Source organism: Falco punctatus, assembly GCF_963210335.1.
Source record: "Falco punctatus genome assembly, chromosome: 12".
In the NCBI taxonomy this organism is placed as follows: Eukaryota; Metazoa; Chordata; class Aves; order Falconiformes; family Falconidae; genus Falco; species Falco punctatus.
In genome coordinates, this window is record NC_137592.1 from 17,892,438 (window position 1) to 17,916,680 (window position 24,243).

Sequence of the window (24,243 nt, forward strand, 5' to 3'; positions counted from 1 at the left end):
TCAGTGCCACTGTTTACAGAGTGCAATAAATATTCAATTCATACCATGTATTCAAGAATTACAGTCATGCTTTTGAAATCGAGATACTGGCAAGTTTTAGGAAGACAAGAAAAGAAGTTTTATTCACAGAATAGAAAAAAAAATAATCAATCTTACAGAACACACCCATGAAGGGTGAAAAGTTCAGAGTATCAGAGAATCTGCCACCTGAAAACGCCACACACACTGCTGACAAGCACTGGCTGCAAAACTTGAAGCCAATTATAGACATTTTCTTTTCATCCCTATAAAGGAAGTGCCATAGAGATGTACATTAATGTTAAAATTCTTTGATGTGTTTGGAAAAAAATGGCCACCACCACGTGGAAATAATTTTGGAGGTTGCCAGCTATCACCAGCTACCTAAGCCCACATACCTCCATTCAATTGTTAAGGTAACTGAAACTTTTAAGAAGAACAGCAGCAGCACTGCTCACTTCTTTGGGGAGACGCAGCTCATTCCACTATCCTGACAAAGCTTCTTAGTAAATATAAAATGCTGAAAAGAATTACCATTTTAGCAGCTGCAGGATGTGAACGCATTTGGAACAAGGAACTTTGGTGACAGATGCCCAATAATGGATAGTTAAGGGTAACAGGAAATGTCAGACAACCCCCTTTAGAGGACTGCTTCCAGTGCAACCACAGCATGGCAGGAGCTAAGAGCAAAGAGAATAATTATATCCCCAGTATTCTTTATTTTCTCCCACTAACACATAGAACAGTGATTGTTCAATCTCCATTAGTCACGCAGTTGTCTCAGTAATAGATATAAGAACAAAAGGAAACCTAAACCAGAGTATCTATTCATAGGGAAATTCCCATTGACAGTTTTTCGGTTACAGTTGAAAGAAAGTTGCAAAAGCATAAGGGATTGCCAAATGGGGATTGCTGGGAGGAGTAAACACTTAAAAAGGTCTAGTTAAAACCCCACCAGAAATTTAAATAATACCATTTTTTCCCTTAAAATGCATGCACTGTGAACATTTATTACTCTCCATAACAGAAATTGCTTTCTTAAGTAGAAACTAACCAAAGGATAAAAGAAACGCAGAGCAACGCTCAGCCTCTCATGTTCAGAGAGGCTCACTTCAAGTCTTGCATCAAACCAATGCTGAAGAGAAGGCAGCCTGTTTCAATCTGTCAGATCTGACACGTATATAAGGAATTACATCATAGAATTCAAAAGCCAGTTTCAAACCAAGTATTTAAAAGCCAGACTAACTGAGGAAATGATGAGACTGACACCTGGCTTTAGAAATAGATGCTCATTATTTTATTGCCTTGGGCCACCAGATACCCTGTGTGAAGTCTCCTTAGAACCTAACAAGGGAATAGCTGATCAGTCTTACTGTCAAAGAAAGACCTGGCAGAGTAGCACACTAGATTTCAGTAGTTAAAAATACTTGTGATTTAACCAACCCTACTGTAGGCAGAAATAAAATTCAACAGGACACTCGGTGTTAAAATCTGAAGAACATTACTTAAGAGGGGAGGACGTAATACTTTGGGGTGAGAGTAATTATAAATACCTATAAGCAGAGAACTAAATGAAGATACTACTATAACGAGGTGATACAAGCTCATATTTTATACATCTAGAAAGTATTACTATCAGACAAGTGGAAGACTCAAGATACTGCCAAAGAACCAAAGTTTTAATCTCAAAGATCTGTGTTATAATGGTAACAGTTTCAACATATCCACTAGGATCTTCTCATTCACTTCAAACTGTATCAGTTGCTGCAAACCATTACCTTTAAATACCAGTTAAAATTAGTGCTATACGAACAAAAATCAAACATTATGTACATTTCTAGGCAAACAATCAGGCTGTCTTTACCTCTTATCGCATTCCAAGCAAATATTTTCCAGAAAGCAATATTCACAAATTATTTTCAAGAAAAGTTACTGTACAAAGACACAAAAGTTAAAGTTCATAAAAAGACTAGTCAATACAATTAGACAGAAGTTTGCTTGTAGTTCTTCGTATCCAAGACCTTCTTGCCACACATTGAGCAGATGCCTATAAGTACAAAAAGGTGTGTAAATTTTAAAATCATAAAAGTTTTTCTTCAAAAACATAGTTGCTATGTTTTTGTAAAGATCATGTTCAAAAAATTGTTTAAAAGAGTTCTCATTGACAATCTGTCCGTGCATTTTCTCACCAGATATTGCAAATTCAGCAGTAATAATGAATTTAATATAAATTAGTATTTACAGCATATGTGTAATACTGCCACTTGAAAAAAAAGGTTCTATTTTGAGAGCGTTATGATTCACAATACTGCCCAAAGCCTCTATAATTTGCTGGAATACTGGAAAAGAGTCAGGAAAGGCTCCCACCTGGCAAACAGGTAAAAACTCATGAAGTTCATGAGTCCTGTAACCAAACCAAGGCCTGAGATAAAGAGAAAGCAGCTAGCCTAGGAAAATATAGTCACCAACAAACTGACTGCTAAATGGGGATTAACAAGTAGGGAGCTTCAGACAACAGAGAAAGTGTCGATTTCACAGAATTAAGCTATTTTTAGAGTAGTAGAAGTGAGAAACAATGGACACCACAAATACTTGAGAGCTGAAGTGAAGATAACCACCAATGTCCCACAGGACTTTGACCTAAACCCAGAGAATGACAAGTCAGAAGACTACAGCAGCAAAAGTACACATGTCCAGCAAGGGCAGAGGGGTGCATCGTCTCAATGTTTCCCTCTTCTTCTAAAGTAGAAAGGTGTTACATCTTTTGTCTGGTAAGGCCACATCTTGTTTTACAAGATCATTCAACAGCAGACACAAAAAAGTCAAGCGGCAACTATTCTGGTTAACTCTCTCCAAATCATGTGCTTTCATATATTGACATGATGTGACCGGTCACATACCGACAAGTCCATTAGGAAATAGAACAGCAGGGCACATCTCACATGCTTTACTTTGGAGAGCAAAATCCAGCCCACATGCTGTTCACTTCAGGTCTAAATTGAGCAGTAATTAACTCTCAGTTTCAGAGATACGCAACAGTTGAAGCGCTAAGCCATATGACCGCATTTGCTTAAAGAAACACGTCACAACCACATCTTTGATGACTGGAACTAGAACCTAAAGCACTTAAAAAGTTCTGAATTTTATGGAGACCAGATCCAACCTGGAAGGATATACAAGCAGACGAAGACGAAATCCTGAAGCCCACCCAAACCAGCCAGCCATAAGTTTAAGAAAGCAAAAAAGGTTCTACCGTATGGGATATGGGCAGCCATCTGGCAAGCATCTAGCAACCAGAAAAGGCAAGCCTCCTACAGCAGGCTGCTAAAGCACTGACTCAGTACGCATTTATAGAACAATTAAATTTCATACACAAAACTTACTACTAGTTAGCTGTAGCTCTGCATCTAGCAATTGGATCACCCCATGTCTCTGTGCTATGTTAATACCAAGAAATGCACAATGTAACTGAGTTCATGTCACTTTTTCCCCTCCCCAGAAATTACAAGTTTAAGCCTTTTTGCTTTCCTATTCAAAATTGCAACACTAGTAGAAGTTTTATATCCTCAAGGCTCTCCATCAGATTTGCTTGAAGTTGATTTTATTACCCCCTCAGGAGGTTTTGAACAGTTTTAACAATACTGAAGACTTACTGTGAAGACTGAGATACAAACCTTCTGGGTATAAGCAGAATTTCAGAATTTTGTAAGTACAAAAAAGATTTTATGTATTATGCACCGTACAGTGCAATATCTTGCTTTCTTGGAACAATGATTGTATTCTTCTTTTTCATTTTTCAGTTTCACCTTAAGCCAAGCTTGACTTATGATGCATTGAGCATTTTCATAACTGGACCAGAGACTCCTTGCAGAGAAATTAACCTTTCAGTGACTTATGTTAAGCCACTGAATGCCTAAGAGTACACGCAGGCTCAAAGACAACCGTAAGCATAATTTGCCTTCAGAGACAAATTTCTGAATTGCTTTTACATCTCAATTTGTTCCTTTCTCTTTGCTTTTTATTCCCAAGGTATTCTACTTTTGTTAAACTAGCCTAATGCTTTACCAAGATTAAAAGTTGTTGTTTTGTGGGTTTTTTGGGGGGGAGTGGATGATCTGGGGCGTTTGGTTTTTGGTTTGAGTTTTCTTTCTTGTTTGTTTTTTGAATGGATTGGGGTTTTTAGGTTGTTTTGCTTTTGGTTTTTTTTTTGTTTGTTTGTTTGTTTTTTTTTTTTTTTTTGTTTTTTTTTGTTTTTTTTTGAGACCACTACTTCCAGTTTTAGATTTAGCTATTATAAAAAGAGGAGAGGGGATAATGGAGCAGAAAAGGGACTGCAACAAGCAATTGAGTTTTACAGAACCTAATAATTTTTTTAAAACTAAGGAAACCTGAACTTGTTAGATGACTGTTTTCTATGCAAATGCCAAAACTAAGTTTACAATTATTCTTCCAATTCTAGTGCTTCAGATACCAGAAAGATTCTAAAAGAAGCAGAATCATAGAATGACTTAGGTTAGAAAGGATCCCCAGCAGTCTCTAGTCCTGCTCACCCACTCAAAACACAGCCATCCTGGATGAGGCTGACTCAGGGCTTTTCAAGTCAAGCTCTAAATGCCTCCCTTAGAGGTTCTGCAACCTCTGTGGGTCCCCGTAATTACAATATTTAACCAGCCTCACAGTGAAAATGTGTTTCCTTGTACGTAATTAGAATTTTCCACACTCTAATCTGTGTACATTTTCTCTTATTCTATTACTACGCATCTCAGAAGAGTCTGACTCCACCTTCTCTATGCCTTCCTATTAGTAATTGAAAACAGCAGTTGAATATAACCTTAGCTTTCTCTTTGTATGGTGAATCAAATTCAAGAGTTCTACTTGTTCTCTAATTTCAAACCAAACTGGGGTAATTTGGTACTCAGTGAAACTCACCTTTTTTATAGGCACATCCTTGACAATAGTGAGACCCTGGCTGATGGACAGAACTCTTACAAATCCGACATATTGCAAATTTATTCTTTCCATAAGGATCAAATCTGGGAAAAAAGAAAAATATTTTATTTATATACCTTTAAATAAAGTATTTCCTCTGCCACATCCCCAAAAGTCTAAGTCAGCGGGCACAGACAGAAACTCCAGCAAAAACTATGATTTAGAAGAAGGACATATAAAGATTATTTCTAATAGGCTGCAGAAAAGCTCCCACTTTCCCTGTTAAGGGATTTCTTGCATTATGGACGAAAACTTAACAAAAGAAGAACTAAAAATATGTCTTTTTTTTTCAGATACCATACTATATTGAACTTAAACACCTCCCAGAAGCATAACAGAATATCCCCTGCCCAACATTAAGGAAATGCTTGTGAGATTGTACCAGCAATCTCAGCACAGAAAAGTAGCCTTCCTGGCTCCAATCCTAACAGTGAGAACTGCAGTAAAACAGTTGCCCATGGTCTATGGTTCACCAGAAAGCACCCGTGAAACATGTATGGACATGCTTTTACAAACTAATCAAATGACATAATCCACACAAATATACTGGGTTTTTTAAATGTATTTTGGACAAGTTTGAGCAGTTGCCCAGATATGGAGGAAACAGGCTATTTACAGCAAACTGACTTCTTTAGCCAAATTCAATATTAAATACTAACCTTGCCTTCTTTGAGGTCAGTGCCTTGTTTTCATTTAACTTGCGGCCACCACTTTCTTCAAAAAGAACAAAAACATGAACCAGTAAGTTTTCCAGTTCCATACTTAAAAAAGGCTTAGTTGACAGCTTTTACACATGTGCAAAAAAAGTCACAAAGAAATAAACCACACAGCACAGCATTAAAGCACTGCACAACAGCATGCCTTACACCGTGCTCTATTTGCGTATTGTCATTACACACAAGGAGAAAAATCCCAGGCAAGGTCAATACGGAACGGCTCGGGATAGGTATATTCCCGGTGCGTTAAACCTGCGTGGGAGGGAAACTAAGGGGTTAAAATTAACCTAGTCAACTATTTCACATTCTAGCCGTAAGAAGGCGAGATAGCTCAGGTGCCCAACCTAGAAAACAAGCGTTAAACCTCCTCAAGGTTACCTGTCGTGTTTCTCGCACCATCCTTCCAGGTATCGGGAGTGATCACCGTACCCAGTTTCTTCTCGCCTACGTCAGGAGACATTACAAAGAAACGAATTAAAACCGTACTGCGTTAGCACCGCGGCAAGCGCCGCCTACGGCAGAGCGACAGCCACCGGGCCCGCCACCAACAGCCCACCCACTGAGCCCCAGGGACGCCGGGACCCCCGAGGGCAGGCCCCGGCGGCCCGGTCAGGGCCCTCCCCGCCACCCCGGGCCGCCCGCACTCACACTTCTCGCACACCATGGCGCCGCCGCCACAACACCGCCGCTTCCGGGCCCGCCCCGGAGCTGACGTGTGGGGGGCGCCGGTTTCCGTTGCCGGGCGGCCCCGCGGCGGCGGCGCTGCGGTAAGAGGCGGACCGGCACCCCCCCGCCCCCTCATGGCTTGGGGCAGGTGCCGCTGAGCGGAGGCCTGCCGGGGGAGCGAGGCCTGCCGGGGGTCTGCCCGCCGCCGCCTCCCGGTTGAGGCGGGAGCAGCGAGCAGCAGCCCGGCCTGGGCGGCGGGAAGGGGGCTCCCCTCGGGCGGCGGGAAGGGGGCTCCCCTCGGGCCAGGCGGTCGGTGGCGGGGCAGGCTGCTGCTGCAGCTGCGGGTTTGCCGTCGGTTTTTAAACGAATGGCGTTCTTCTGCCCCAAAATAATCGCTTTCACCCCCAGCTATGTTCAGAGCTCTGCCTCGGGTGGTGCTACTAGGCAGAACCGTGTGGTGCTTCTGGTGTGTTTCAGTAACGGGGTGCGACTTGCTGTCTTGCAGGTGGCCGCTTCACGGGGAACACGATGAAAGAAGCAGCAATAAGGAGGCTCCTGGCTGCCAACCTCCTCTGCGTCCTCTCGGTTGTTCTGACAGCGGTTGTTCCGGCTTTCTTCTGGGACGGATTCACGGTTTTGGGAACACACCTCACGTGGCTGTGCATTTGTTCTGGTTGTGTTAGTACCTTTAATATACTATTGCACTTAGTCCTTAAACCGAATCTGTCTCCTAAGAGAAGTTCGTTTGCTCACAAGGTAAGATTTCTATTCTTAAACTGTTATCAGACCATACGGAGGGGAAGTGGATTCTTTCCCTAAAATAATTAAAAGACAAAGACGACATTTTTTGTTGATGAACTCTTGTTTTCCATGAATGAGCTGCATGTAGCACCTTTTAAAATAAGTTCTCCGATATTTTAGTGATATTAAACTTTATCTGCCTGTAAATAACCTGTTAAGGTAGAGCGATTCTGTGCCTTTCCTCTTTCTTGTCGATATATTGTTTGTAGTCCTAGCCACTGATCTTCTTACATGGTCACAAAATTGAACAGGGGCAGAACTCTTGTAGTCCAGCTGGGCCTTCAGTGTTATAAAAAAAACTTCTAGCACGCATAGTTGTAAGTTTGTAATAACTCTAAAGAAAGACAAACAGTTTTTAGAACTTGAGACAGAAGAGAGACAAGTTTAAAAGGAAGATAATTTAAACAAAGTTAGTAGATTATAGAAAACTATATGGAAAAGTATTAGAGTGGCTGCATTTCCTTGAATGATGAGATTTGCGTACAAAAGAATCTAAATCTGGGAGAAATTCTTCCAATTACAGTTTGTAAGAAAAGCACTGAAGGTATGAATCCCAATGAAACAGATTTGAACAGAACAAATCTGGAGCAGCACACAACTTGTACAGGGGTGGGGGAGTATACCAGCGTTTTGAAGTCACATAGATAGTCTTTTACTCCAAACTTGTGGAGTCAGCCAAGATTTGGTGCTCTGATGTGATTCTTAAGCATTTAAGCAAACATCCTTGAAAGCAGTATCTTTGTATGCAAAGCTTCTGTCTAGTTTTGCTGAATGAGTGGGATGTGAAATACATAAAATCATTCTGGAAAAGAAGTATCTTAGCCATCTGTGATTTAAAAATGAAGCAGGCTTCATGTTCTAGGTGAGATTTCATCCCAGCCTAGCGTAAGGGATAAATATTTTTTAAAAGTGTTCAGTGAAATGATGGAGATTTCCATTGGTGACCTGATCAGAACAGACCTAACCAGAACTGTTTATCAAGTGGCTGTGCTTCTGTATGATATAGTAAGTACCCAGGAACTGTCGTTTACATTCATAGAAAATCGTACTTGTTTTGCAGATTCATAGAAAGTCATGGACACTTCTCAGATGGGTTTAGAATTTAACATGCCAAATTGAAAATGTAGTGGGTTTTATTTAATATAATTTTAAATGTTATGTTTGATTCTGAATGTGGTTTTTTCTGTGTACATATTTTCTTGCTTTTAAATACTTTTTCACTTTCTGTGAAAGGTGCCTTTTAATGAATGGACAGAACAGAACACTCAGATGTAAAACAGAAATGTAAAAACATCCAATAAAATTATCTCTGTTTATCTTGTCATTTCCAGTTATATTTTTTGTATGATTGCCTTATTATAATAGAGTGCATGAAAAAATTGTAGATGTGACATCATAGTTTTTAATTAATTATTTAAAGTATTAAACACAGGGAAGTCTTTTGAAGTGTGCTGTGCTGTTATACTGTGCTGTAGCTGAAATTGAAGAGATGGAGTACAATGCTATTGATAAGATCTAGACTGTGTATGTTATTTATGTTCTCTTTTCTTTTGAAACATTTTTCTGATATTTTATTGCTCTTTTTTAGATATCCAGATTTCTAAAATGCTGTATATACTTTTTCATGTCTTGCATACTATTTCATGCGATTATTGTTCTTTATGGAGCACCTCTCATAGAGTAAGTCTGAATACTCTTTATGTTTCCCTAAACATTTTAAGGGGCAGTTCTTCTTGCAGATGTTGGTATAAGTACTTGTGTATTTCCTGGTACATTGGAAGCTAAAAGATAAGCTCCCGGCTGGGGGAAGAAGGGTGGCTGTTTTGGTTTTTGGTGGTTGTTTTGTTTTTTGTTTGGGGTGTGGGTTTTTTTGTTTTTGTTTTGTTTTGTTTTGTTTTTGTAGAAGTTGGCTCTTGCAATTTCTGTGTATTTGGAGATGTATTGTTCAAGACTGTTATAAACAACTCCTTTAATATTTATGTTAAGTATATGGGTACAAATGTTTTTCCAAGTTTTATTTCTTCATTTTCCCCATAAGATTCTAAAACATGCATCTTGCATATCTTTTCTCCTTTTGATATTAGTGTGTTAATTTTTAGGAATGATTAAAAAAAGGAAAAAAAAAGACATGAAGCAGCCTGATTAAAGAGAGAGATACTAAGTTACTGGCTAACAATGGCATCATGTAGTTTGGTTTCATGGTTGCTTCTACAACATCAAACTAGAAAAATAAATGGAATAATGAAGTAAATATCCAAGCGTACTTCAATTCAGAACTGATGTTCTATATGAGGTACATTGTGTTTTTACTCTGTAGTAAGAAGAGAATACTTTGTTCTTCCACGTGGTTTAAGAAAGCATGCATGCTTTAACAAGTTGCCGTAGAGGGGTGGGTGTTTTTTTCTCAGATCTTGGAACGCTTAGAAAATCAGCGACTGCCTCACTTGATTTTGTAATATTCCTTCTTTGTAGGTCAGTGACTGAGACATTTTTGTTTGCAGTTCTTCTGTCTACCTTTACTACTTTACAATGCTTATGTATGCTGGGACCAAACATACAAGCATGGATACGGGTATTTAGTAAAAATGGGTAAGTTCTATTCTGAAGTTTCTGATTTTACCCAGAACAGAAGTGAACAGAATAGGTGTAAATAATATATAATGGAATTTTTTTGCAGAGAAGGGAAAACTTCCTGAATTATGGATGCATTTCATATTTGTAATTACAGCTTTGTGAAAGCTTTTCTGGCAAAGAAAATGATTATTTATTTTGAAGACACTGATTCTGAAAACTGCCTTTTTATTTTTAGTGGCCAGACACTGAATCTCACTTGGTATAAATAAAGTTTCAAATGCACATTTTACTGGTGTTAAAACCCTTGTGTATGTATGACGGTTGTGAAATAGAGGAGACCTAAGACTGAGCTGTACAGGGACAACCCTGCACATGATCCAATAGCACCTTCATAAATACAGCTTTGAAGTAGGAATAACAAGCCAAAAACCCCACTATTTTAAGAGTATTTTAAACTTGAATGTAATGGTGAAAATTACATATCATTTGCTATGGTCTTAACTATGTAATCTTTACCCATGCTTTTTTCAAATTTCAAAGAAAGATGTTTTCATTGTCAGAGTTTTCAAGGATTATGTTTTTCAAGAGTATGACTGAAGTAAAACAAGCCTTCTTACCTCATTTTCACCTCAGTGAGAGCCTTGATACTAGCATGTATCAAGGATAATGTATTTTTCAGAAGTATTCTATATTCTGCTGTTTTTCACTCACTAGATAACAGGATTGTTGGGATGGTGAAACATAAAGACGTACATATGCTTGAGATTTAATAATAAGTTGTTGGGCATTCCTACCTTTTTAATAGTTCATAAGGGTGAAGTGTCATTTCAAAAGTGAAAAGTTGTATAACACTGCTAACCTGTGAAGTTACTTTCCATGGTTCTGTAGAGGAGGGCAAAAGTTGACTTTTTATAGTAGTTTCAGGTATTGACTTTTGGTTTATCTCAGTTTTCAGCTTACTGAAAACTATCTTGAATCCTTATTCAAATCATTTATGTTTGTGTTTTTATTTTCAGTGGAAGGGTTGGATAGACTTTAATAAAAGGATGGAGTTGTTTAGCCAAAACAAGTCATTGCTGATTCACTTAGTCATCTTTGAAGGTTTTGCATTTGGAAATAATAGTTGAATTGAAGTAACAGATGTTTGACAACAGTCTGTCTTTGTGCCAGGTTAGATTTTGAATGCCTGTCAATTTCTTTTTTCTTAGTCTAGATCATAATGTTATTTCAGTGGAATTATTGTATAGGAAACAGAGTTGTCTTGTTTTGACATTTTTGCTGTGACAACTTGTACATACTTCTTACTAGTGAGCCATGTGATGTTATCTGAATAAAAATGTCTGTTTAATAATGATTTTTATTTAGACTGGCCTTTGAATGAAAATAGACTACAAAGAAATATCGTAGCTTTTTTTTTTTTTTTTACGGATTGTAGCAAGCTGCTCTTTTAAAAACAAAGTCCTTTGTTTTTTTTTATTTGACCTCATGAATGAGCTGGAATGTCTTGCATTTAGGCATGAGCTGAGTGTGTAGACATGATGTATTAAAAGGTTGTCTCTGTCTTAACCATATGGAATGAGGTGGGACTGATTGAATGGAGGAGAAGGATGCTTAGGTAAGATCAACACAACAGTTTGCTTTGAAATACAAGTTTAGTGAATTAAATTGCACTGGAACAGCAAGCTAGAAAGTCTGATTAAGGGTATAGCTTAGTATAAAAAAGGTATGTTTTTAAAAAATATCTATACAATTTAGACTTAAGTAACCACTGGCACTTATTTTTGTTACTCTTATTTGCCTGTGCAATATTTATAAGAACAAAATGCGTTTGTGCTATTGTCTTTGCAGAAAAATAAAGACATCTAGAAAAAGAAAGTTTTTCTTGATCTATCAAGTGTAAATAAGTAATAGATATTAATTATCTAACTATTGCTCTGGATAGCAGGTGACTATAATTAAAGTGGCTTTTTCTGTAATTGTTGGCTGCAATAGCTTCCTGCATAAAAACCTTTAAAAAATCTGTTTTCAATTGCTGATTTGTATTGCTCCTTTTGGAGACTGTTTATTTCAAATCGTTAGTCTGAATAATTGTGTTGAAATTTCTTGTATAACAGCAATTATAAGATGTCACCTGGGTAGGAAATATTTGGAGCTTGCAAAAGAAATGGTATAAAGCCATAATTTTAGGGCTCCTTCCAGTTTTCATTTCACCTACTTTATCACTTGTTTGTGAACGCAGACTTGGAAGTGTCCTTTTTAAAGGTAGGCATCATCAAATACCAAGTGCTGCTTAGTAGTTCAGTCCTGCTGCAGCCCAGAATTCCAGATCTTGTCTATCCTGGAGCTGTCCTAGTAAATTCTTTTGTTAGTTAACCTCTTAATTCAAACATTATTTAACCCCTTTAAATAATACAATACGTTAAGTGTTGTGCCACTAGTCGTTATTTATTATCCTAAATACTGCTACTTTTATCTGCAGAATTATCTTAGTCATAGTTTATTCGTAGTTAAAAATAAAGAAACCTATGAAACTCAGTAGTTTATAAATGTTGTTAGCCTCAGACAAATGAGGGGTTTATATGATGAGTTAATGGGTTAAAGAATACCTGCAAAAATCCCTGTAGTTGACGTTCCACAAAGAAAAGAGACTAATGTAAGCATTGTTCCTTCAGGATAATGCTGGAGGACAAGTCCAGTTTTATGTCAGTAGCCAGTGTCCACGCTGCGGAGTGGCTGAATTAGCAGCTCAAATGGCTGCCAAGTTCTTCACTTGGGCACTGTGCCTTGCTAATTTTGTTGTTTTGCTTTTGGATTCAGTCTGATATCTCCATATGGTGCAGCAGTATGTGTGTAGATTTACCAGATAAGATGCCTTGTCGGGTATAAATGTACCTCAGTCAGTCCTCTGTATATTCTGCTGGCTCTTTCATTGCTTTAAGGCTGGAGTGAATGTTCTCTTCGCCATGCCACCTAACAGCTCTCTGCTTAGTTATTCAGCTTCTGAAAATAACTTACAAGAATTTTCTATGTGCAGACTCCAAAACAGTTTTATAGTTAAATCAGTACCTTTCCTTTTTTAAAAAAAAATAATCTCAGGCTGGTAGGATTGTGAATTGGAGTGTTGTAAATTAAAGGGCTCATTGTAAAAGAAACGGTTCTGCTCAAAATGTCAAAGTTGCACCATAAATATTATAATCTGTATGACCTTTATTTTGCAAGCAATGAAGAATGTTCGCTTTACACTTGTGAGCTCTTTGGTCATCAGTAAATGCAGCAGTGAGTTAGGTATACTCAGAAGTAAAGTCAGAAATTTTAGACTCTTCAAAACAAGGTGTAGGGTTAAAGCTTTCATGTCATGCAACCCAAACAGCACATGTGAAGTTCAGTGTTTACTATCCACTTAGTCTTCTAGCTATAAAAATGCACATCTTTTTTGTTCTGTTAGCTAAAGCTACGTTTGTGTTTATAATCTGAGATGTAGCAAACTTAAGATTCACATCTCTTACCTTGCTGATCTGGAGCAGGGATTTCAACCTGGTTCTCCTGTCTCAGAACTGTGTCCTACTGTGTTCTGAGCTTCTGCTGTTCTTGTTTATTAACCAGTACCAAGTACTCAATAGTTCATGGCTTGAGAAAAGGAAAGCAACCACTTGGTAGACTGATGATGGAAAATAAGTGCTTTATCTATTAAACAGAAACCAACTTTTCTAAAACTTTTCAAGTCGGTAGTGGTAGAAGGCTATAAACTGCAAATTGAAGTCATTAACATCTTTTATGATATCTTTTATGTGCCGTGATTGGCAATGCAAGGGTTCTTTAGCATGCAGCAGATTTGTCCTACAGCCGGCATACTGGAACTTGGATGCAATGTTGTTGAAGGGCTGCAGCATGCAGGTTACCTTTATTTGCAATATTTCTTTTCAGCTGATGGAAACTTGCTTTGGAATATTCACGTAGTGGACTTCCGTTTTAACTCTCGAATTGTTGTAGTCATCAAATAGTAACATACCTACAACTTAGACTACTTTGTGACTGTGCCTGCGCTTTTCTGTACAACCCTATGCTGCCCTGCTTCTTCCTGCAATGCACACAGTGTCATTGTGATATTTTCATTTGTTCAGTCAAGCAGTGTGTCAAGCTCAATAGGAGTATTTCCAGGTAAAATAAATAAGCTTTTGCAGTAAACATCTCGGGGTGGGGTGGGGTGTGGAAATACCTAAATATGTGGTGTAGGAAAGATTGTGATCATGCAACTTAGATATAGCTTCTATCTTTTAGGAGAAACCTGCATGCAATTTATCAGATATATGGATTTTTATATTCTGAAAATTCTTGGAAGAAATAAAATCTAACACTCTGACATGGTAACTTCTGCTGTTGTTGAAATCCTGTAACACACTGTTTTTACAGAGCTATGTCCATCTGGGAAAACAGTCTACAGATTACTACCATGTGCACTATATTTGGAGCTTGGTTTGGAGCATTTCCTATTCCTCTTGATTGGGATCGGCCTTGGCAGGTTAGTATGTATAACTTTATCATAAAAATAAAAGTATTAGTTTTATGCTACTCTGAAACTGTACAGGTATATTGGACTTATAACCCTGTAGCAACAGCTTGTGCCAAACATCTAAAGTCATTGGAAGCATCAGTGTTTACAGTGCAAGGATGTAAATGCAAAATTTTTACCTCCATTTCTAACCGGTTCTTTGTTACACATTTGAGTGTTGCATGCAAATTTTATCATGAAATAGAGCTGTTAAGTATTTTGATAAGAAGCAGCTAGACAAGCAGGAGGAGAAATTTGAGATGATGAAGATGGCTCCAAGTTTGCCTTCGGTTTGGTAGCTTTTATTGTTTATGGGTAAGGAAGGAAAGATGCTTTCCTAGTGGTTTAGTTCCCTTCTGTCTTCCGTAAAACCACTTAACAGAATGCATTTTAAATGGATTTGGATTGATTTGTGGAAATGGTGTGGTCAAAGCACTGTGCTAAACACTTACCTTCTGATTTCAAAGGCAGGCAAGCATTAGCTTTGTAGTTGCACAACAATTAATGTGAAGCTGGCATTGCAGATTCTGTCTTTATAAATTCAAATGTCTGTGCTATTTTTTTCATATTTTTTTTGGCATGGACAAGTGATTCCATTAAACATTACAGAAGTCTGCAATTGCCATAAAATCTTCTTCCTAAGTGTGAGTATTTTCTTTCCTCAGGTTACCGGACTGTAAACTGAGTAGTATCTACCAGGCCTGTTCTTAAGCAGATGGTTTCAAAGGTTTATTTCAGAAATCAGTAGAACAGTCAACACGCTTTTCTCTCTGATATTGTAGAGACATTGTGGCTTACAGCTGCAATGGAAATCTGTCTTCTGGAAGTAGCTAACAGCCTGCTTTTATGGCACCAGCCTTTCTTTACGACAGTGTAATGAGATATTAAAATTTCTATTATAAAATAGAGGTAGCTTAATACTTTAAGTAAAAAAGTCAGGTTTTCTTCCCTAAAAATACTTGGGCTTACTCTTGCAAGATGTTTCACTATCAAACTGACATAGGTCTGTGTTGGCACTAGTTAATTGTTGATGAGCATGAATGAAACCAAATGAATCCCTTGATTTTTGAAATGCAATCTCGTATCTTCTCATGAAGTCTTACTCACTTTCCTGTTCCAGTGAGAGGCAAGCAATTTTTTCTTGCCCAGCTAGGATTTTAAAATGGCATGTCATATCTAACAGGCTTTATTTTATTCCTAAAATCTCAGACTTTGCTAATATGCTGTGTATAAAAAAAATTCACCTTTTACACACTGGTAATAGAAGGAAAACTTCATGATTAAGTTGGTCACTAATACATTAAGACAGATACTTTAAGTACAGTTAATTTTTTTACTTTATATGTCCATTTCCCTATCTTCCCATAGTAGGAGACAGAGCTTAGGTAATGGTCTAGCAGCTTTTTCTGTTTGAAAACTTTTCCAAGTCAATAAAATTCAGACAATTTCAGGGTGTCAACAGTCTACTTTTAAATTGACTGTAGTCCAGTTCAGAAGTGGAGTATGTAAAGCCACTTCTGTGAAGTTGGTTTTGTAGAAATGGCTTCAAATGAAAATGGCCTGCAGTCACTCACCTGAAGCAAACAAGGTTGGAGGAAAGAAAAGAGTACTGAGGAATGGCAGTAGAGTATTGGGTAAAGCTGCCTGCACTTTTCTGTAAGGCACCTGTTGTCTGAATTGCTACACTGATACATATGGCAGTTCTTCTTATGTTACTTTGCTGCTTTGTGGCCTTAAAAGAAAAAGCAATTGAGGGTAATATTAGGTTCCTTTTCTGTTAATCTATTTCCCAGTCCTTAGCTGTCTGCATTGGAACTAGCATCTTTTCCTGCAATCTGAATAGAAGAACTGGAAAATTATATGGTAGTAATCTTTACATAATGGTTGAATGTATTAGTAGAAGTTGAGAAATTTGTAGTACTATTACCTATATCTTACCTGATCAGAAAATGAGATGTCAATACGTCTTGATTATATCTTTCACTAGAATTTGTATTTACTTCAAAGTATTTCAGACTTCTGTGGAGTAAATTTGGTACGAAATTCATCATTGGGAGTTCCAATTCATGTGCTAATGGCTAAAGCCAAAATGCTACTCCATTCTGAGTTATTCGTAAACCAAGGAAAATATACTGGTTCTTTACATGTACCTCTTGTGACACGCAACAAAACCAAGATAAATACAGATGTGTCAGAAAATCTTCACTTTATTTTCCATGTTTATGTTTGAAAAAATATTGCATACAGGGGATATTCAGATTAGTGGGCCTGTCTACATTTAAAAATAATAATGTAAAATGCATTTTTTTAGCATACAACAACTTTTACGCTAAGTAAATATTACGTAATAGGAACAGAATATTGGTTTGGAAATAAAATTACATTAATTTTCTGAATAACGTTTCAGAATGGAAATGAAAAATATATAAAGCATTTCTGTTAGAAGTATAAAATATATTGCTGAAAGTCAGTTGGTATCCTGATGATTCATCATTTTTCATTATTCTATTGTTGTTCTTGAAGTAAATTTTTAAGATAATTTGGCCATGCCTATTGCCTCTCTCCTAGTTTTCAGAAAAAATATTTTGTAACAATGCAAAACAGTTGGACAGGGAGGCCTAATCTAGGTTGTTCATGGTTACAGGTCTGCAGAATTAAGCCTATCTCAGACAAAGGTAAAGATAGCTGCCTTACAGGAATGCAAGTTATTCCCTGCAGTAGTTACATTTCTATTAAAAAAAAAAAAAAAACAACAAAAAAAACCCCAAACCAATAAAAAAACCCACCATACCACCCCCAGCAAACTTTTCAAGATTTACTTTGCAAGACACATTTCAGTTTATTACAAGTGTCAGACTGGTAGAATAATTTTGCCAATGTTTTGAGATTACTGTCTAATTCTTAAACAATTTTAAAAAAAGTTTGCAACACAATTACGGGAATTTAAACAAGGCTGTTCTAGATGATGTTCAAAAGGTTTAAAGAGTTGTATATTCATCTCTAGTTGCTTCTAGCACTCTGCGCAGTGGATACGTAAGGGTTGTGTTAGTTAGGACAGTTCTAGCAAAGAAACACAAAAACTTCATTACAGTTGCTCATTTTTTTCAGATTGCCTATTTCAAGTTGGTGTACTTCTAATAACCAAATGCAATTAGGATCCTGGCTTCATGTGTCACCTGAGAATTGACACCCTTAAAAGCATACCACTACTGAAACAGAACTGGATCATTTCTGTGTTAGTAGACACATTGTGACACATCCTTTCTTTGCTCACCCTGAGGTAATTTAGTTGCAGAACAGGATGATATAATCGAAGACCAAAACCTTATCAGCATACATTGTGCAGTGGAACTAGTATTCCAGACACCCCATTCACTGTTGACAACAATTGAATTTTGGGAATTGTGAAGTTCCTGGGTTTATTGCATGTTTTGGTAACAGACTTTTAAAACATGTTCCTGGGTTTACTGTGTGCATGCCTACCTATCCATCTGGGTGTTTTGTAGCGTAATTTTGATCTGTAGTACCAGTTACTAACCACAAAGTGACTATTTGAAACGGTATTCTGCCTACAGTGTTTTCATATCATTAGTTAAAAGTGAAATTGATGTATACCCACTTTATACTGGATACTGCAAACTTAATAGGTAGTGCTGATGATATAACGAAAATGAGTTGATTGACTGCTATGCAATTTAGCCAATATGACTGTAAATATTAGCCTAGATACCTCCCAGACATTTGTAACCTGAAAAATCATCTGGAGAATCTTCGGTATGGTTCTTAGTGCTTACTTGAGTAAGCTGAAATAGTAATATAAACTTTCACACTTTCTTGTTATTCACACAGCTGAGAGAGTTCGTTTCCTTCTTGTATTTACTTTTGAGTCTACTACCTACTGTGAAAGAAGTTGCTTTATGTGAGTAGAAGGGATAATAGCCAGTGTTTGAGGGGGTTTCTTTTCAAACCGAGGTAGAAGCTTGTTCCACTTCAGTATGGTTATCAATGTTTATTTAATGATATGTTTTCTTGATGTAAACCTTAATGGTGCGATCAAAGGCAGTTATGCTTGCTTTAACTTTAGAACACAAATCCACAAAACCAGCTTCTAGTTACAAATGCCAGCCTGAAAAAAAACCTCACACTTTCTTCTCCTCAGCATGTGCTTGTCAACACACACATTCTGTACAATGTGATAAGACACTTTTAGTTAACATGTGCATGCAACCAAAATAGATTAAAGGCATGTACTGATTTTTTTTTAAGACAGTAGAGACTAAACAATTGGGAATTTAAGGCATGTTAGAAACAGGGAGGGAAAGTATTTGTGCTCATTTATTCAGTTTTAAAATGTAACAAAAATTATCACATAGCTTTCTAATTGACAGTCTGAAATGGATCTTTTGAAATAGTAAGCATACAAAAAATACCGAGTTTAGGAATATGAGAAAAGCATTCATCTAAAGAATGGGATCAGTTTACTTTAAGAACAGTAGATTGCCCCACTGTATTTGCATTTGTTTAATTAAAGTTCCAGCAGTCAGCCACTTTATAGTATCTTTAAAAACTTTATTAGGGTCTGGCCTTTATGTCCTTATCAATGCCTATGTAATTCCCACTGCATGGGATGTAAGTTACAGACTTGTAATAGATGACAAAACTGTCATGCAGTCAGAATTCCGGTTTAACTAGCTACATGCACAGTACAGCAGAGCTGGATACCTTGCTGGGATCCTGCAACATGCTCTGCTTTACATGCAATATGTCAAGTATTCTCAAATCAGTTCATAGGTGTTCTAAAGAGCATGGAGGAAACCGGCTCATTTGTGTCCTGAAAGGTTGGCAATTCCTATTTTGAGTCCTTACTCTTAAAATAAGATCTAATATATATACTAGAAACCTTGCAGTTCTGCAGTGTCTATTTAGCTATCCAAAGAAATTTCTGTTAAGTCTTATCACTGCTGCCAGATGAAAAGGCATAAAGAAAATTTAAACAAATAGCAGAAGTCAGGATTATTTTGCATTTAACCACTGGCTCATGCTCTGTCCCTTAAAATACAATTTTTGTGCTTGTGAAGCATGTAGGTAGAGATTTGGTTTTGCCAAGCTGCTGTTCAGATTCCTAGTAATCATTACAAGTTGTTAAAATTGCCCTTTCCCACATGCATTTAATATGTAAACTGAGCCTTCTTGTATTAGGCTGTGAGAATGGTAGTTGATGTTTTCCAGCTGCTGGGACAGAAGGCATTTCATGACAGTTTCCTGAAGAATGTTCTGTCCTTTCTCCTGTGCTCCCCATGCCTTTGCCTCCAGACCAGCCTTCCTCCCCCTCAAACACAGTGCAGTTAAGTGGTGTTGTGAAACATCTTATTCCCCTGCTGCTGACCCAGCCTAGACATGACATCAGTACTGAAGCCGGGTATGTCAGCTTCCTCATGGCAGAAGGGAGCATAAAGTAGGAGAAACTGAGCCGAATAGTTCTCAGGGGATCAGAGGGGTGTATTACAAGTCGCGTACTTTAAACAAGTGGAATGGAATCTCTTAGAACAGGCAGATGGATGTTAGCTGCTTAGATTTTTATCACTTAGAAGCAGTTCATAGCAAGTCAGGGAAGCTAAACCAAGTTTAAGAGATAATACAAAAGTCAGGGCAAAAGCAGACTGACCAAGCACAAGTCAAATTCATTTAAAAAGGTCCAATGGAAAGCAGTTCGGTCTCAGAAAAAACAAGGCCAGCAGCTGATGCAAAATAAAGCAACCCGCTTTCATAGATGGACAAAAAGCATATGCAAGGGCTGTTATTTTAGCACAGCTGATGTGCTTAAGAGCCACATCTTAATCTCTGATAACTTGCTGCTTTAGATACACTTATAGGGGCATCTGGCTATATGTAGCCTAAAGGCTAGCAGTCAAGAGTAAAAGGTGCAGAACTAGTATCATTTACCTGTTAAGGGGGTTTTTTTGCCCTTCTTTGAGGGTTAGAGAAAAGGGCGTAAGGACAGCAATGCTCTTAAGTTCAGGCTTTTAACTTGTGTGCTTAGGGAGTTTTCAAAAGGCCAATCAAACTGCCTTCAGAACTACTTTGAGCCATCTGACCGGCACAGCAAGAATGAGTAGGTGGCCTAGTACCCTTCTGTTCTATGCCACTAGAAGGAATGAGGTGGTGTTTCTTTTCTGTCTCATTCATAGACAGTGAGATGGAGTGTTTTGTGGTTTCTTTCCTTTGACCCCTATCTCTGCCAGCTGCCACTGGTGAGGGTTGGATTTCAGAGCTGAGAGACTCGTGTGTTAACTGACAGCCTAATACTTCCATAAGGTAACATGTGATTTTTAAAAAGCAAAGCAAAAATTGTTTTGGAAGACAGAGGCATAATTACTGTTAAAAGTTACATCGCTATTGAAAAACTATGTTCCAAATTGCTGTTCAGTAACGTAAAAGAAGCCACAACAATCATCAGAGATCCTTTTAATTGTACCAGCAATCACTCACTATACACAACATACCAAAAGATACAGGGTCAATGGGTCATCAGGAATACTGGGTCTCTAGTTAAGGGAACATTAAAAATTCGAGTTCAGCATCTACCTATACTTCTGAAAAGCAAATAGGCAACTACAGATTCACCTAATGTAGGTAACATTTAATGAAGGATCACTGATCACTCGGAGAATTTGCTAAAAAGACCACTGAGTTAGGAAGCCTCTGTCCATAGTTTTGTGGATATTAGAGTGGTATTTGAATTCATCAGTGGGTAAGAAAGTACAGCTCCTGTTTCAACTGAATGTTACTGAGTGAGCAGCTGAGCTTGCAGGGACTTTTTTATTGTTTTGTCCTTTAGACACGTAATTTGCAAAATGCTAGAAATAATTTTCATTTAAAAGTTAAGAAGATCCACCTGATGTGTAAGTTTAGCCAAGGCCACAAATTCATGCGAGTTTTAAATATACATAATATCTTACCATGCCAAAGCATCTCAAGGCTTTTTGTAGAAGATCTACGATACCACTGTTAAATGAATGAAAACAAGCAAGTCTTTGGTTTGAGAGGCAACAGCCAAAATATTCAGCAACAAAAACAAGTAGCAGAGACAGGGTGTCCAGAAATGGAAGAATGAAACAAGGTCAATAAAGAGTACCTAAGGCACCTTGTTTATAGTCATCTTTGCTACACTCCTTAAGACCTCCAAATAATACATAAAACTGCAAATGCTAAGGAATGTGAAGATGAAACAGCTGAGGACAAAATACATTACTCTTATGCCTAATTAAAATTCTCATGACCAAAGGATGTGACTAAATACATTTTTCCAAGTGGTAATGAAGTAAAGAGAAGAATCAGAGCTAGGAAAATGAATGAAAGGAGGAACCAGTACCATTAAGAGTAAGTTCATTTGATATTCATGAATTGCAAATCAAAATGAAGTAGAAAAGAAGGCTGGACACTGAGATGTGGATATTTTCTTTAATGTCTAGTGCATTTCTCAGTCTCAAGTACTATAGAAGGTGGAAATGTCCCCCTTAATTTAAAAGTTAAAAAAATAGGAAAGAGCAGTCTCTACTTGCTTCAGGAACATGCACTGTACAGCAGAAAGTGCAAAATTGTCCTTGGAAAAAAAAATATGCAAAGGAGAATTTTGAAGAGGATGGGAATTCAGTTTATTTTAGAATAAATATATTTAATCATCAACTTAGTTGAGGCTTTCATCAAGTACGGTATGTAGTTGACTGGTAATATAAGCTACATCTGCGGATAGACTGGTTAAACTTTGTTTAACCACTCCTCCCAGCAAATCAACTGAAAAAATAAAAGGGGGGGGGAAGGGGGAGAGTCCCCTTACTACTTTGCCTCAGTACCAGATGGTTTGTGAAAGCAAGTCAGCTGTACAGTCAGTTCCCTATTCTTATACTAGGAAATAGCTTATAATTTGAGCTCTCTGTAACATAATTGGCTTACTACATATTTGTTGAACTGGGTGCAAGATGTTCAGTCAGTTTCCAAACATGTTCCCTCTCTACTGCAAGCCGGAGGGAAATTCATCCCTTTGCCTACTTTTCAAGAAAAAAAAAAGAAAAAGAAAGAAAACCCCTCTCAATCTCAGTCTATGGCCTTATTTGAATATTTGTTCATATATACAGACAACTCTAAAAGTTTTAGAATGCCATGAGAGATCGGAAGGAGAAATCGCCAAGGAATCTACAGGTTTCCAGGTGTGTGCAACAGAACAGGAAGCTAGGTTAGCTGAACACTTCAGGGGATACAAATACTTACAAGATTTTTCATGTAGTTTTGGGAATATTGGACTAAAGTCTGCAATAGCCAGAAGCCTGTTTACCTTTTAATGCATATTAATTAAAAACTGTACAACAGCATTTAGTGTTCATGAAGATGATTGTTACACTTTTGGCATTTTTAGGAAAGCACGTTAAGCTTTATAAGACTGTACTGTCTTTCAGTACCTAGATTTTGTGCTCACGAAGTACAAAAACCCACAAACATTCTCCTCGTTGTTTGCTTTTACCTTGTGTTCTCCCCTCAGGTATGGCCCGTGTCCTGTTCCCTCGGAGCTACCTTTGGCTATACGTCTGGTCTGATTATTGCACCTCTGTGGATACACTGGAACCGGAAGCAGCTTACATACAAAAGCAGATAACTGGAGCAAAGAGAGACAAGGTATTTCTTTGTGCAGATTCCATACAGACTGTGCAAAAGTTGGGTTTTTTAAGAGATATATATATATATAATATATATGTATAGTCAAAGCAGAAGACTATCCAAATTCATTTAGAGTTTTTCAGGCCAAGCATCTCACTCAGTAAAATCACATAGATGCTATTTCAACATGGTGCAGTTTTTGCTTCTAGACTGTGTAACCCTGAGAGATTGTACCTTCCAGTCTGAATAAAGTATTTGTAACAGATGTGGTGGTTTCTTCTTACAAGCTTGTTGAGTGTGATTTTATTCCTCTGGATTTCAATGGTTGCAGAAGGCAGAACTGTAGTTTTAGCTTTCAAACCTGTAACAAGTTCGCTGTGTACTTAATGCATTGTATTTAAATTCAGTAGAATTTCACAGTAAGCCTGGCCATCGTCAAATGTCTCTCACGTGATCAAACAGCAGTTTATGCATCTTGAGCCTATTCTCTTCTTCACTGTGTGTTTCTTTGGAGTTAGAATGGCTATAATAGCTTCATCAAAAACAGTCTTCAGTCCTTTCTGTGTTAAAGCTGAACACTCCACATAGCAGTAGGCTCCTATCTGTCAAGAAAATAAGTTAATTCAGTAGCAATATCTTTCAGCTGTTCAGTTCTATCAGTGCGCTTCTGCACGGTTATTTTTCCTACAGTGACATCACAATGTTTGGCTGTGCCCTAGAAAAGTTATCTGCATGTGCATCCCCCTGTAGGAAAAATTAAGATTTGGCCAAAGATCTGGAATGCGTTTAAGTTGGTTTGGTTTATAAAGGAAGCATATTAAATTGGATTTGCAGTGGGGTCCTAAGGTATTATTTATAACTAAACAGCAAAAAAGAATTACATGACCAATTTATGTTTCAAAAATAAGACCATGTAAGTAGTGTCCTGATAAGCGTTGTCCACGCAGTGTGTTAAAATGCTAGTATAGCATTCTCAAATAATTTCTTAAAGATGCTTCCAACATTTTGCTTGAGCAGGAAAGGCTCCATCCAACCTCAGCCACTCCGTGATTTTAATTCTCTCTGATTAATGCTTCTGTAGTTCTATGAGTGTCCACAACAGAAAGAACGATTACTAACAGGGAAGTGCTATTACACAGGTCTGCTTGTTAGCTGTATTCAACAATGCAAGTAAATACAGTTGACTGGTAACCAGTCGTAAGGTTTCACACATTGCTTGTAAAAGAAATAGGAAAAGCGGTAAAGGAAGAAAAACTCAATTGGAAATAGGTTTTCTTG

The 24,243-nt window shown here is 37.6% G+C and overlaps 4 protein-coding genes across 5 annotated transcripts in view; 1 reads left to right on the plus strand and 3 right to left on the minus strand.

The window, feature by feature from the left end:
- Nucleotides 1-5,701, minus strand: part of SOCS5 (suppressor of cytokine signaling 5) — a 92,836-nt gene extending 87,135 nt beyond the window's left edge. Inside the window, exons 1-2 of the mRNA XM_080408312.1 lie at nucleotides 5,667-5,701; nucleotides 4,948-5,051 (exon numbers count right to left, since the gene is read on the minus strand). The gene's annotated coding sequence lies outside the window, so the exon portion shown is untranslated. The remainder of the gene's footprint in view (nucleotides 1-4,947; nucleotides 5,052-5,666) is intronic.
- On the minus strand, nucleotides 1,677-6,469 carry CRIPT (CXXC repeat containing interactor of PDZ3 domain). Its single transcript, XM_080408346.1, has 5 exons — nucleotides 6,372-6,469; nucleotides 6,102-6,167; nucleotides 5,667-5,721; nucleotides 4,948-5,051; nucleotides 1,677-2,065 (listed from the first exon to the last, which is right to left on the minus strand). Exons 1-5 carry the CDS (start codon nucleotides 6,385-6,387, stop codon nucleotides 2,001-2,003), a joined length of 306 nt encoding a protein of 101 aa, XP_080264472.1. The 5' UTR covers nucleotides 6,388-6,469; the 3' UTR covers nucleotides 1,677-2,000.
- PIGF (phosphatidylinositol glycan anchor biosynthesis class F) lies at nucleotides 6,453-23,230 on the plus strand. The gene is made up of 6 exons (XM_080408341.1): nucleotides 6,453-6,490; nucleotides 6,895-7,145; nucleotides 8,779-8,870; nucleotides 9,663-9,779; nucleotides 14,175-14,283; nucleotides 22,850-23,230. The coding sequence occupies exons 2-6, from the start codon at nucleotides 6,918-6,920 to the stop codon at nucleotides 22,961-22,963; spliced, it is 660 nt and encodes a 219-aa protein (XP_080264467.1). The 5' UTR covers nucleotides 6,453-6,490; nucleotides 6,895-6,917; the 3' UTR covers nucleotides 22,964-23,230.
- The window catches only part of RHOQ (ras homolog family member Q), a 28,824-nt gene continuing 21,083 nt past the window's right edge, over nucleotides 16,503-24,243 (minus strand). Inside the window, exon 5 of one of the 2 annotated variants that reach the window (XM_080408343.1) lies at nucleotides 16,503-23,563. In XM_080408343.1, the coding sequence (XP_080264469.1) occupies nucleotides 23,531-23,563 (33 nt within the window). In that variant the 3' untranslated portion in view covers nucleotides 16,503-23,530. Of the gene's footprint in view, nucleotides 23,568-24,243 lie in introns of both variants that reach the window. The other variant, XM_080408342.1, reaches the window with a different exon arrangement.

Coding starts and splice junctions, on each gene's coding strand:
- CRIPT (XM_080408346.1), bottom strand. Junction 5,052..5,666: donor CTGACCTCAAAGAAGGCAAG/GTTAGTATTTAA, acceptor CTTTTTTCCCAG/ATTTGATCCTTATGGAAAGA. Junction 2,066..4,947: donor AGGATGTGCCTATAAAAAAG/GTGAGTTTCACT, acceptor TTGTACTTATAG/GCATCTGCTCAATGTGTGGC.
- PIGF (XM_080408341.1), top strand. CDS start 6,918: ATGAAAGAAGCAGCAATAAGGAGGCTCCTGGCTGCCAACCTCCTCTGC. Junction 8,871..9,662: donor TATGGAGCACCTCTCATAGA/GTAAGTCTGAAT, acceptor CCTTCTTTGTAG/GTCAGTGACTGAGACATTTT. Junction 9,780..14,174: donor CGGGTATTTAGTAAAAATGG/GTAAGTTCTATT, acceptor CTGTTTTTACAG/AGCTATGTCCATCTGGGAAA.